The following is a 13,603-nucleotide window of genomic DNA, read 5'->3' on the forward strand; positions in this document are numbered from 1 at the left end:
TGTATGTGTACTTCTCAGTGCATAACTTATAAATTAGGCATTGTTTATCCATACATTGATGCTCCTTTTGTATATATGTTATCTTGACTTGTAACTTATGTATAAAATTTATGTAATTTAACTTTATTTAACCCCTTTGCAAAATATCAGAATAAAATATTTATATATCAGTTAGTATGTTTTAATTATAAAACAACAACAGAAGTGTGGGTCTTACTATGTAATGACAGTAAGAAATATATTTACACTGAACCTAGGATCAAGGTTTTTGTTTTTAGATCAACAACTTTCTTTTGTTTCCCACAATTTAAAACTCTACTTCCTGTTTTTTCTTGTTTGTAGACAATATGTATCCAGAAGTGAAGCGTAAATGTTGGATTTACTGCCATAACTTGTGAAAATTCTTCTGTGTTTGAATTATGTCAAAGAAGTTTAATCAAACATGTTTTCTATTTACTTGTATACCTAAAAATCTACCTAATAACTATCAGTTAACCAACACTATATCTATGATTCTATATATTACAATAAGTTTATTTTGATGAATATAAAGCATTTTTCGTTTCATGACTAGAAACCCTCTAGTCTGATATACGTACGAAATCTGGGAAGTGTCTGTACACGAAAGATCAATGAGGGGACATCACAGTAAATGTAATTGATTTTTATAATTGAAAATTATAGCTGCTTATGTGTATTATATTACTGACAAATAAATTATAAGACTAGTGCATATTCCATTTTTTAATTTTACTGCTACAAATTTTCCATAAATTCAGAAACATCCACTTATTTGCAGTGCATCATTGGATTCAGAATGCCAGTTAACTAGTGAAGATAGTCCTAAAGTTACAAGTTATATAGTTTCTTGTCTGTGAAAGGAACCAACAATTGCATGAAACTAGAGCAGCATGCATGTAATCCGGAATATTTTATCAACATAATATATAGATTCAATAGGAATTCAAGTCAACTTTAAAATACACAAACAGAACTATTTAAAAAAACAATGAAAACAGCGTATAAAATAAAACTGTGAAAGGCTCATGTTGTTTATATATGTATTTTAAAGTTGTCTTATGTTGTTACTGAGTATATTTGTAGACAAGTTTATAGCCTTTTGTTATCATGAGTGAAACTGATATTATTGGTATTTCTTATGTTTTAGTAATAAATAAAAATGTTTCAAAAGTCCATTACATTTCATGTGTGTGTGTTTTGTTTTTACTCAGGTGCATACAGTGATAGTCCAGGGATTGAGATTTTCAGGCAAGAAGTAGCTAAGTTTCTAGGAGAGAGAGATGGTGTTCCAAGAGATTATAATAACATTATTTTGTCATCTGGAGCTACTGATGGCATCAAAGTTGGTATTTTCTTACGTATCTTTATATATATATATATATCTTACTTTCTGACAGTAAAGTTGATAAATTACTTATTCTTATCAAATTTCTTTCATTATAGTGATCCATAGGAGAGAGTAAAAACTGCTAAAACTTTATCCTTCCTTCAGGTCTAAATGAAATATGTTCCATAGTTGTATAGATAAACATCGTTAGTGATCATTATGATGTACTGAATCAACATTTTTGTGGAAAAGTGGGTATCCACTGTATTGGATTGCATGTATTCTGACTAGCATTGCATTACTGGCTTGTTTGCACAATATGCACATAGTAAAAGTTTGAGATGTTTGCATCATACAGCATATTTCTGTTTATGTTAAAGCCACTGCAAAATTAACACTAAAATTATTTTCTTAAAGTAGTAAACAATTTTACTAACATGTTCATACCAGTTATGGGCTTTTAATTACACAGCAAGAATGACATTACTTTGAATTAAACATATTACCCAGAAATGAATATTTTAAAATTTGTCTGTTTAAAAAGTTTTTAAATATAAAGTGTGATAATAACACATTTGAATTCAGTTATTTTTACTGTTTTACAGTTAAACAACGAGTTTATACAAAGTGTTTCTGAATTAAGAAAATTTAACAAGTTAGTGGCTTGATCTTGTCCAAATAAGAATTCCAGGCTAAAAACAGTGTGCCTATCTTAAAAAAAATTATTTTCAGTTACCACACTGTTACAATAAAAATATGTACAAATATATGTTTTAAACATTTAAAGTACCCCATTGGTTCAGCAGTAAGGTTATGGACTTATAATGCTAAATTGTGTAGCTTTGCACTTAAAAATAAATAAACCTTTAAAATATTGATTCACATACTAAGTAGGAATATGGACTGAAACTATGCCATTCTAAAGTAAAATGTATATAAAAGTAATGTTGAAAAATGCACAAACAGTTAAAAAGTTAATGAGTAAATAAACATTAATAAAACATTTTAATCTACCTGAACTAAAACCAATCAGATATATGAAGATACATTAGTTAACTGGTAATTAAAGGAATAAAATTATCAGACATAAAAGGCCAGAAATTCATATACTTTTAAAGAAATGGATGAGTACATAAATTTGAATAATAGATAGTAGAACTACATATGTTGTATATAAATGTATTTGTTTTCTTGTAATTGATAGTTTAAAAAGAATATATAGTACAAATTAGCTGTTAGTAGTATTTTCATACTATTGTAATAATAATAATATATCTTACATTTAAGTATTTTATATAGCTTATTGTTACAAATATAGATTTTACTAATTTCTTAGAAAAATATATATATTAAGCACTGTAAAATATAGTATTTTAATTTTAAATTTACCAAGATAATTATTGAAAGTAAATTCATGTTATTTAGTTATTTATCTTTTTTTTTCTATAGTCAATTTTAATGATACTGAACCATTCCAAGTCAGACAAGCCCCCTGGAATAATGATCCCTCTACCTCAGTACCCTTTGTACTCTGCCCTTGCTAGGGAATATGGGATGTATGAGGTAATATGTTAGTTATTTTTTACTTAACATATTTTTGGGTTAAACTGATGTTTACTTTCAAAAGTGGGACTATTATCTTGCAACATGATTGACATTTAATTATATTGAATATGATAATTTTGAAGTACGTGCTATACACACAATTCAGGGACATGCATTACTGTAAGCTATAGTCAGTGTAGTACTAGATATGTCTGTAAAGATTAATAATAAACATTTGAAATATAATTCTCCCACAGATTTGTTATTTTCTTGATGAGGAAAATGAATGGGCACTGAGTATACAAGAACTAAAACGAGCAATTAATGAAGCTAGAGCTCACTGTGAACCAAGGGTTTTGGTAGTGGTCAATCCAGGAAACCCAACAGGTTTGTAATTAAGCTATTTTAGTACTAAAGTTTTCATCTTGCATATTGAACCAACAAATGTGATGGACTTTTTTGCATGTAGAATATTCCTGTATAATGATTCCAAAAATATGATATTTTACAACGTTATTGAAAAGCTTTAATCATGATGAAACTTAGTTGAATGGACAGCAACTGCCTGTTATGGGAACACATATGCAGAGGATGATGTTTTGAAAGTCTTCCACCTGAAGATGAAATGCAGAAGGCTTTTGAAACATCCTCTTCTGCACTTGTGTTTCTACAACAGGCAGTTGCCATCCATTCAACTAAGTTTCATCATGAATACTCTGCCTAAACAATCTACCAAAGCTTGAATCATACTAAATTTCAAAACAACTTTTAAAACTATTGTTGTATGTATGTACAATAAAAGTTAATTTCCATTCTTAAGTTACATATAGAGTACATTAGGAAATGTGCAAAAGGCAAAAGTTATATCCTTTCACTTCACATTCAATGGAGGAGGATGGGCTGCTTTCGATTATGTATGGTTGAGGTACATAATTCTTTTATTTAACCATCTGAATTATTTACATTTGCTTGTGATTGAGCTCTTTATTCTTTATTTAATTTTATTACTAGGCAACTGCCTTTTCATAATTGGCTGCAGAAAGTGAATGTATAGTGTGGTTCAGAACATCATGAGTTCAAGCACCTGAACAAGGCTGTCTAATTATTTTTACTCATGTTGGCACAGTTATATACCACTCATGACTACACAGGTTTTTGGCATTTCTTGTCTTTGCATTTTTGTATTAGATTTTAAGATATTTTCACTTACTTAGTCATGATGATGTTAAGTTCTCATTTTTTAATTGCATATTTACTATTATTACTATATACATGGTTAAAATTTTATGTTTTTCTAGGCTCTGTACTTACCTATAAGAACACTGAAGATATTGTGAAATTTGCACATGAAGAGAAATTATTTCTTGTAGCTGATGAGGTAACCATTATTTGATATGATGATGTACAATTTCACAATATTTTTTTTGAAAGAATTATTTTAAAAATCATGTGAAGCAAAAGATTCTGAAGTCACTGTTATATATATATATCTGTGTGTGTGTGTGTGTGTAAAACCCTTGCTTATCTTTACTGGTGTAATCCTAACTTTCAAACATTAGTCCCTCCATTTTGTTTTTTTACATAAATGTATATGATATATGGAGTTGCACTTTTCATACTGTATGTATGCAACATCTGTGTTAAGGTATTTAAACATACAAATACAAAATCCAATATTTTTAATTTTATTCTAATTATTTTTACTATAGTATGACTAAAGAATGTGCTATTTTCTAGGCCTAATAGATTTTTGAGTCATTATGTATGACGAGAAATGTTTTTGTTCACTCTGTAAGTTGCTTTTTGTGTCTTTGGGTTGAAATATTTCATACAGTTGAATTTATGTATCTACCACTTATGTTTAAGTGTTTTTTCTTTGCTGCTCTTTTGCCATAAATGCAATATAAACCATGTTTTTGAGTTTCTCTTTCTGTGTTTCATTGATTCTGTTATAAGGTATTTGTTTAGCACAACCTATCATCAAAATTCTTCTACCTTAAAAAAAAAAAAGTTTTGAATTGTAAATACTGTCATATAACAACAGCAAACCATTTAAAAGTGTATTAATGAGAATGACAATCCTATAGTTTTTGTTTTCATTTGAATATTTCCAACTATGCATATTTTATTATGTACAAAGTTTGTCTTATTTCACTTTTTGGGTTGCATTATCTAATCAAGAACCAGGTTAATTCCAGTGAAGAGTATCTTTACAAAAATTGATTTAATTGCTTGTGTGTGTATATAGGGTTACGTTTTGACTGAATTGCCTTATTGATATGTTCAGCTAGTGGATTTTTGTAAACATTTTCTTTCTAAAGCTCATTTACAGTTATAGCAAAAATGAAAACACTTGTTCTCGATTGGTATTCACTGATTTTCTTAGATTTATTGTGTTAATTTCAGAAATAAATAGATTTTTTTTCATTCTTAGTGTTGGTTTCTCTTTGGGCTATTGTTTCAGTTCTGTATGTGTTTTGCTATTTGTGTTGGATTTACGCTACTGAAATTTTAGTACTCGTTGATTTGTTCTTTTAGCCTCAACAACCAGGAGTCTAGAAAAATGAATCAACAAGCACTTAAACTTAAGAAGTGTAAACCCAACACAAATAGCAAAATACATATTGAACTGTACTAACAGCCCAATGAACAAACAACACTTCAAGATCCTTCTCAAAGCATAGAATTAGAGAAATCTACATGCTCTTTAAACCACCATAATAATACCTAAGGAAACCAGCAATCGACAATTGGGAACAAGTGCTTCCAGATATTCTTGCTAATTTCATTGTTCTTCTGAATATGTTTAATTATTATAAAGTAAATTTTATCCTTTAATGTTTTTTGGTTTTTTTGTATGTGAGCAAGTATATCTATCTGTACATACATCTCAAAACTTGTAATCTAAAATTAGCTTTGGGTTGAAAATCAAACCAGGTAAGTTGTTGGAAGGATGTACATGTTTAACATTTGTTTTATTAGGTATACCAAGACAATGTTTTTGCTGAAGATGTGAATTTTCACTCTTTCCACAAAGTCATGAGCAAGATGGGACCACCCTATTCAGACATGGAGCTTGCATCTGTAATGTCTGCTTCTAAAGGGTATATTGGAGAGTAAGTGAATATATTGCTGTACTTTATTTTAGTTGCATCAGTGCAAAATTCTCATTTTTAACAGATTGGAAAGTGACTAGTATTGTTTTTTTAAATCCATAACTAAAGAATAACATCTTTAGCTTTTTTAGTTGGAACTTAATGCACTAACAATATACATCAAGTGCCACATTTGTAGTAGTTCAATAATCATTGTAAGTTAACTACACTTCTTTCAAAAATTAAGTGATTGTTTAGAAACTTCCTTTGTAATCCAATTCAGTAACCTGATTATTATTTTTAAAGACAAGGGGGCAACTTATACAACTAATGGTATTGGTTTGTTTTTGTATTGTATGTGAGACAAAATTAAAAGTCTTAGCCCTGCATAGAATCTTCCAGTTAAATTAACACCACAGATGATCAACTTTCTTAGAATACTATAAAAATGACATTGAATTACTTTCACAAGATGATCTTAATATAAGTGATAAGTATTTTGTTTATCTGTAAGAGTGGAGACAGAATGATTTTTGTGCATGCAGTAGTTTGATTATCTGACAGTGACTTCATAATCTTTCGGTTGCTTTAAGTTAACAAGAAGAGACAAAAAAGGCAATGAAGAAAATAAGAATTGATGTGTAATGTACATATTATATTTTGCTTGATCTTCAGATACTGATGATTAAAAGAGCTGTAAAATAGTATATTTATAAACCTTGTGTGATAAGCAAAAAATTGGGAAACTACATTAGTTACACATTTGATAACTATTATCCAAAATACATATATTTAATAGAAATATATAGTACTTTAAGATATAGTAAGAAATGGTTGGTAGTGATTTTATGTGAGTTGATGACTGTATCAAGAACCAAGATAGTGGTTCATAATAGGGATTCCAAGGAATTTTACAAAACCCTAATAGAATGTTTGGGCAAAAAGCTCCTTAACCAGTAAAGATTTAGTTCAAATAACACTTTAAAATCTTTACTATTGACTGCTATGTACAAAAAAAGCACACATGTTAGACTTACAAGGAAAAGAAATCCACTCAAAATGACCCATTTTTAATTTTTATTCTTATTATTATTGTCATGCCAGTTTTCAACAAAAATGGTTTGGTATATTCCACCCAAACTTTTTGTAGAACACTAAATAAGGTACTGCAAAGGTCATACGGGTATTGAAAAGTCAATTTGTTTCTTCTATATTTTACATAAACTAAAAAACATCACAATTCTACTGTAAACAATGTTATCATTACCCATTGAGGTTAACTTTATTACAGATATATGGTGTTCCTTTAAAAAGCTTAAATACAGAGTGAAACCAGAATTACCAGCCAATAATAGATGAACATTAGATGACTGTAACATGTACATACTCAATGCTTTGTGCATTGTACAATCAGTGTCTTTATGGAGCCAACCCCTTTATCATGTATGAAGTGGAGTAAAAAAAATCAATACACATAATATTAACATGTAATGCATACCTCAGGGTGGCAAAATTTCCTGATATATTGCCAATTTCTGTGGAACATTAACTATGGAATTTGATTACTGAAATAGAACAGCAAAAAATATTTTCAAGGGTGTTTATATATTTTTTAGGCATAAATACTTGAAATTTTATGATCATTTGAAAAATGCAATTTCAACTACATTTTCTGGAAAAGTGCAATCTTTTCCAGGCTGTTTTTCTTGTTCTTTTGCTTTTTCTTTCTTATCTTTTATGAAAATAAATGACAATTCTTTTGCAGTTTTGTTGTTTTTTGGAATGAATACTTATGTTGACCTCAAACAGATACAGAAATCATAATGAAACACCTATTTGGGCTCCTCCTTCATCTGCCTTTCCTTTTCTTGATTTGGCTGATCCTGCTTTTTATTTTCTTCTCATCAGGGAAGTCTTTGATGGGGTTTATCATCTCATATCTTTCCAGGACCACTGCGTAGCATGCCTTTGGTGCAATTTTTCATTTACATCAAGAATATCATTGATGGTATTTGAAAACACATCTGGAAAACAGATTTAGCTCTGTTACGTTATGAGAGAATCAATGCAAAAAAGTTTAGCCAATTATCTTTTTTTCTGGTTTAAATAGCTCTGTGGGACTGAGAACAAATTTGTACCCCAGAGGTGTGTATTACATGTTAAATTTTATTACACACATAATAATTACTTTAAAAGACCCCAGAGGTATGTATTACTTGTTAAATTTTATTACACACATAATAATTACTTTAAAAGACCCCAGAGGTATGTATTACGTGTTAAATTTTATTACACACATAATAATTACTTTAAAAGACACAAAGGTTTATTTAAAACAATGTTTTAGATATATATGTTTTATTTGAAAATGCCGCTTTTCTTCTGGTAAAATTTTATATGTGCTTGTGTCTTAGTCTAGGCATATATTTGCCCATTGCTATGCATTACATATATAGAGAATTTAGTTACACATAAATCATAAATGCTCACTATATTCTCAAACAAATCTCCGTGACAATCTCCAGCTGCAGCTTAACTTTTTATGTCTCGAACTAATGTGATCAAATAGTCAATAGCTACAGTAAATCATCATGTATCAGCCAACTACTAGCTATGTTTATTATCATTAGAATGTATAAAATAGTTACCATATGAAGTAATCCTTTGCCCATAGTTGAGCATAAAAAATAGCCAGCAAATAAGATGAGTAAAAAATTGGGAATTTAAAAACCTGCAAAAAGGTATCGTAAAAAAAGTAAGAAAACAAGGTTGGCAATATTATAGATATTATTTACTCGAACTAGAAATTCCTATTTTGACTCCACCAAATGTAATTCTAGGTAACAGCTGGAGCTAGAATAGGTTGGTTTATAGTTTGAGTAAATAATATTTACTGTATCTCCAGCATTGTTTCCTTTCTTTTTTTGCAATCCCTTATTTTCAGGTTTTTAAATTTCCAATTTTTATTCATCTTTAAAAATAAATTATGGTATAGGTGTATTCTTTTTGGCTAATGTGATTTTGTCGTTACACCTTTTTCATTGCTATTAGCAACAGTGAAAATATATTAAAGTGACATATATTACCAAATACAGCACTGACTTATAGAATTCCAGATGTATTGAATGAAATAATATTGGGTGTGACTTTACTATTGAAGTAATGTTTGGTATTCCAATTGTTCTGCTGATACATGTAATTGATATGAAGATGCTCTGTAGGTTACAATGTAAGGTTTGAAATTGCATTTTTTCTTAAAGTATGGATAATAGTTACACATAAAAGGTTTGTAGTAAATCTATAGTAATTTTTTATGGATAGAGAGTGGAATTAAGTAATGAGTCACATTAATCCTCAGAAGAATTATAACTGATTTTTGTGATAGTTTAGAACTGCAGTTCTAAAAATATACAAGATTATAACATTACTTATTTTCAATTCATTTGGCATTCTCAGAGTAGGGATGTGTTAATACTCTAATGTCTAAAACTCCCAAAAATTAATGCATGAGAGAGTAATATCTGAAAGTTATAACTTATAGCTAGAGGAAACATCATTTAAAGCTTACTATGGAAGAAGAAGACAACCCCAGTTTCTGCATTATTGATCCCTTTAATAATGTGTTTTTGCTTTGTAATAATTTTAAGTGTTAACATTTTTTCTTTCACTGGTGACATAGAATGTTCCACTTTATTCATTAGCACTAGCACCTCTATACCTAATTATAACAAAACATTACAAAATTAACATGTAAAGTTACATATGTGAAAAATATTGGGCTTAGAAAGATTTCAGATTGTAAAGGAAGTTTATCAGTTAATGTTTATAGATTGCTTACCAGAGAAAATAGATGCACTGTTTCAATGCAAAATTGTTATTTATCATAAAGTGAATTCTTTGTTATAAAATCAAAAATAATAATTTTGTAGTGTTTATCAAACTACCTAACAAAAAATAATATCCACATTAACATGCCAATCAGCCTATTGTTATAACTTGAGCTAATATTTTATGATCTGTATGAATGATAATGAAAATGATTTGGCATGAAACTTTTAAAACGTTATCAGCTGGTCAAAGAACCAAACAGAAATGTAAAGTTAGCTGTATGCCCCTGAAAATGTGACTGAGTGGAAATAGTTTAAATCAGATCTGTTTATGACAGTTCTGTAATTTTATAACGATAAATTGTGTATGTGTTTTGTAGAAAAACTAATGATCTGCTGACGTGAGATACATTTTACTCTTAAAACAGTATCAAGTTCTTTCCATCTTAGGTAGGTATGTACATGGATTATAATAGATAATTGCTTTACATATGACATATGTAACATTTTATTTGCATTGCACTGTTAAAATATTTCATAATTAATACAGTATTGTAAATTTCTGTCATAGATGTGGTATGCGGGGAGGTTGTTTGGAAGTTTTTAACTTGGATCCAGATGTTCAAAAAATGTTGTTCAAAGCTGTGTCTGCTCATCTCTGTCCTTCTATTCTTGGCCAGGTATTGTAAGTAATAATAATTAAATGCAAAAAGCAGTTTAATAAAAGTCACTTTTAAATCCTTGTGTGACTAATCATGGGGTTTAAAAATTTTTAAGAACAACTTTATGGTATTTGTTATTTTAAAATTGAATGACACCTTATGCAATACATTTGTTAAATGCTTAGGTTAGAGGCTCCAAGGCTCATCCATAACTATTTCTAATGTAGAATGGGTGACCAAGGGGAGGGGGGTAAACAGTCAACAGCATCTGCCATCTACTGCACTGCAATTCTTAACAGAATATTACATTATCATAATTATAATACACCCACAGCTGAAAATTCAGAATGTGTAAAGTCTCAGTATGGAATGCTAACTACTAGGTTAATTAAAAAACGTTATTATTTTACAAGTTAAAGTAGTCATATCATGTATTTGAAAATAAATAAGGAAGGATGATTCTAACAGTGTCATTGCACAAGCACACAAGTTTTTAGTAGTGATTTTGTTTCCAAATTATATGTATCAGATTTTCATATTCAGTATTAAATATTTAGAAAAGAGGATGACTAACATCATGTTTGATTGATTAACAGACTTGTAAACTGTGAAATGTAGTGTGTCAACTTCTCTGTGTAATATAAAGCTTATCGTACAAGTTGCCAAAAAAGTTTTATTAGGTCAGTGTAAATACTCCTTTTTTTTGTAGGGAGAGATTTTATTATTTAAATGACTTGTGATAAACTATTTTAGCCTTAAAACTAAATGTTAACTTTAGTAGAAAATGTACACTGAGTTCAAGAAATGATTATTTGACTATTATCATATGTTTTTGCTGAATATTTCATATGGTATGTGTTTTTTTATTTTCCAAGGCAAATAGAAAAGGTGATATTTTCTCAAAGTATAAAGTTAAGATTGAATTAGATCTCAACCTATTTGCCAAGCAATGTTCTAACCAGTTAGGCTATTGGTTCTTTAACAGCATAAAGCTCAGCTCACTTTATTACTTTCATTGAACTGAACTTGATGTGATTCAGTTATTCCAGTTGGTTTTTATAGCTCAGTCTGTTTATTTCTATCTGATTAGATTTGCCAAGGTTAAGTTTTGTTTCTAGTAGAGTTGGGAATGTTCACTATTTTTGAAATGGATACATAGTTTTTGAAAAATAAAAACTGGGATAACACTGAAGTCAATTTTCTGTGTCAGATTTATACAAGATAAGTTGTAATTAAACATTATTTCTGTGTCAGATTTGGGCAAGATAAGTTGTAATTAAACATTATTTCTGTGTCAGATTACAAGATAAGTTGTAATTAAACATTATTTCTGTGTCAGATTTGGACAAGATAAGTTGTAATTAAACATTATTTCTGTGTCAGATTACAAGATAAGTTGTAATTAAACATTATTTCTGTGTCAGATTACAAGATAAGTTGTAATTAAACATTATTTCTGTGTCAGATTTCGACAAGATAAGTTGTAATTAAACATGTTTCTGTACTCTTTTAAAGATCATGATGTACTTGCTCTCATCACAACCCAAACCAGGAGATCCTTCATTCCTTTTATTTGAAGAAGTGGGTATGAAATAGAAAAACTTAACTATACTTATTGTATTTTGGAGGTTTTATTTAAAAATTGCACATAGTTATATATGCATAGGAAAATGTGATATCCTTATCAGCTATGCCACTTATGACATGGAGGACATGTTAATGTATAATAATCATGCAAATAAAATTAATCTATAGGTCTGGTAAGTGTCAGATTTAACTGTTATTATATATCCTATAAAAGTCTGATAACTGTTAGATTTGACTGACTTTGTATGTCTGACTGTTATATTGTTATATATATAAAATTTTTCAAATAAACTGTATTACATCAAAAGCATACAGGCGATCACTCAGCATTGTATAGCCCTGACAAAATTATAATATAACCTACAATTTATTTATTGTACATGTAGATGTACGTGCCAACAAAGTTTTAATATAACAATGTAAAATTATATCATTTGTACAAAAGGTATCATTTTTAAAGTGAAAATGTATGTGGTTATAGCTCCCAAAAGCATTGGGGATATTCTATCTATCGGACATAAGCAAAACAACAGATGCAGAGCTAACCAGCATGTAACCGAAAAACAAAGGGGGGATTAGGATTTGGGTGCTAGAACCCACAACAAATTTTTGATTTACTATTTTCTGAAATAAAACTAAAATCTCTAAGTATTTCAAAACATGTTTTCTGGATAATAAAAAACAATACACGGGTATTGGAATGCTTAGAATTTGTAAATTCTTTGAGTTCAGCCTTTTCTGTTCTGACATAAGATTTTATGACAATGTATATGAAATTAAATTTGAAATATTTAATAAAGGTCTTTAATAGTATAATAGATGAATTTATAGTTGAAAGTGTAGCTATTTCTAAATATAAATTTTCAAGTGTACAGTGTAAAAACCTTCTGAATTTTTGTATATTTAATAATTATATAACCTTTAATGATAAAATATTTAAACAGATAGTGGGAATCCCTATGAGGGCTAATTTCTCTTCAAATATGGCTAACTTGTATCTTTATTTTTATGAAAATAGATTTATGAACTAAATAACAAATCCTAACAAATATGTCTTTACTTTTCGTTATATTGACAATTTAATATCGATTAATAATCCAGAGTTTGAACCATCTGAAATTTATCCTAAACTCGAATTAGAACGTAGTACTAGCAATAGTTTCATAGCACACTTTTTAGATCTAGACATTAACTTGGCAGAAAATAAAGTGCAGTTGGACATATGTGATAAAAGAAGAGAATTTCAATTTTTTTATCCTAGGATTGTCTTCCCCAAGTAGTGTGGTGCCACATACGATGTTAAAAGATATAATTATTTTTCAGATTTAAAGATACATAACAGTGGGGTTACAGTTAGTAGCATCATTAACTGAAATATTAATCAAAGTATTACTGCTTATACTATATTGAATAGTTATCAATATCTTGCAGTGATAAAGTGTCAATATTACTATTAGAAATGTACAGTAAGATTATATATTTCATAATTTAATATCATGGAATAACTATACTAGGGAGAAGGTTGGATGATGTTCTTCA

At 28.9% G+C, this 13,603-nt stretch overlaps 1 protein-coding gene across 1 annotated transcript in view; it reads left to right on the forward strand.

The window, feature by feature from the left end:
• The window catches only part of LOC106469231 (alanine aminotransferase 2-like), a 55,702-nt gene that overhangs the window by 25,902 nt on the left and 16,197 nt on the right, over positions 1-13,603 (forward strand). Inside the window, exons 4-10 of the mRNA XM_013929700.2 lie at positions 1,233-1,363; positions 2,798-2,911; positions 3,151-3,280; positions 4,192-4,271; positions 5,876-6,009; positions 10,387-10,495; positions 11,993-12,058. Of these exons, the coding sequence (XP_013785154.1) occupies positions 1,233-1,363; positions 2,798-2,911; positions 3,151-3,280; positions 4,192-4,271; positions 5,876-6,009; positions 10,387-10,495; positions 11,993-12,058 (764 nt within the window). The remainder of the gene's footprint in view (positions 1-1,232; positions 1,364-2,797; positions 2,912-3,150; positions 3,281-4,191; positions 4,272-5,875; positions 6,010-10,386; positions 10,496-11,992; positions 12,059-13,603) is intronic.

The sequence above is a fragment of the Limulus polyphemus genome, unplaced genomic scaffold, assembly GCF_000517525.1.
Source record: "Limulus polyphemus unplaced genomic scaffold, Limulus_polyphemus-2.1.2 Scaffold3366, whole genome shotgun sequence".
Taxonomy (NCBI): domain Eukaryota; kingdom Metazoa; phylum Arthropoda; class Merostomata; order Xiphosura; family Limulidae; genus Limulus; species Limulus polyphemus.